At 77.5% G+C, this 383-nt stretch overlaps 1 protein-coding gene across 1 annotated transcript in view; it reads right to left on the bottom strand.

The window, feature by feature from the left end:
* LOC105982284 (chromosome unknown open reading frame, human C15orf40) overlaps positions 1 to 382 on the bottom strand; it is a gene marked incomplete at its 5' end in the record, with an annotated part of 4135 nt that extends 3753 nt beyond the window's left edge. The window contains one exon of the mRNA XM_013011854.1: positions 338 to 382. Within this exon, the coding sequence (XP_012867308.1) occupies positions 338 to 382 (45 nt within the window). The remainder of the gene's footprint in view (positions 1 to 337) is intronic.
* Position 383: the final 1 nt, after the last annotated feature.

Raw genomic sequence — 383 nt, 5'->3', positions numbered from 1 at the left:
TCTGCGCCTGCGCGAGCGGCGGTAACTAGCCTCTGCGCCTGCGCACTGCCCGGACTGGCCAGGCAGGCCGCCCCCGGTCCACACGTCACCCCACCGCCCAGCTCCGCGGCGGGGACCGATCGCGGGGCCCGAGCGTGAGCCCGAGGTGCCCGGGACGACAGAGCGGCGCCGGCCCCGAGGTACCGAGGAGTCACCGACAGCCCTCGGGGCCGGGCAGGGGCGGCGGGGGGAGGGAGGGAGGCCGGGGCCCGCCGCGTGGACGCCCCGCCCCGCCCTCGTTTCCACCCGGGCCAAACCGAAGCCCCATTTCCCGTTGCCCCTGACTGCCGCACGTTACCCGCCCTGCCGGAGCCCCGACTTGCCCGCCCCACGGGGCCTCGCAA

This window comes from Dipodomys ordii, unplaced genomic scaffold (assembly GCF_000151885.1).
Source record: "Dipodomys ordii isolate 6190 unplaced genomic scaffold, Dord_2.0 Scaffold15, whole genome shotgun sequence".
Lineage (NCBI taxonomy): Eukaryota > Metazoa > Chordata > Mammalia > Rodentia > Heteromyidae > Dipodomys > Dipodomys ordii.
Note: the sequence above shows the minus strand (reverse complement) of the source record. Positions and strands in the feature narration are given on the sequence as shown.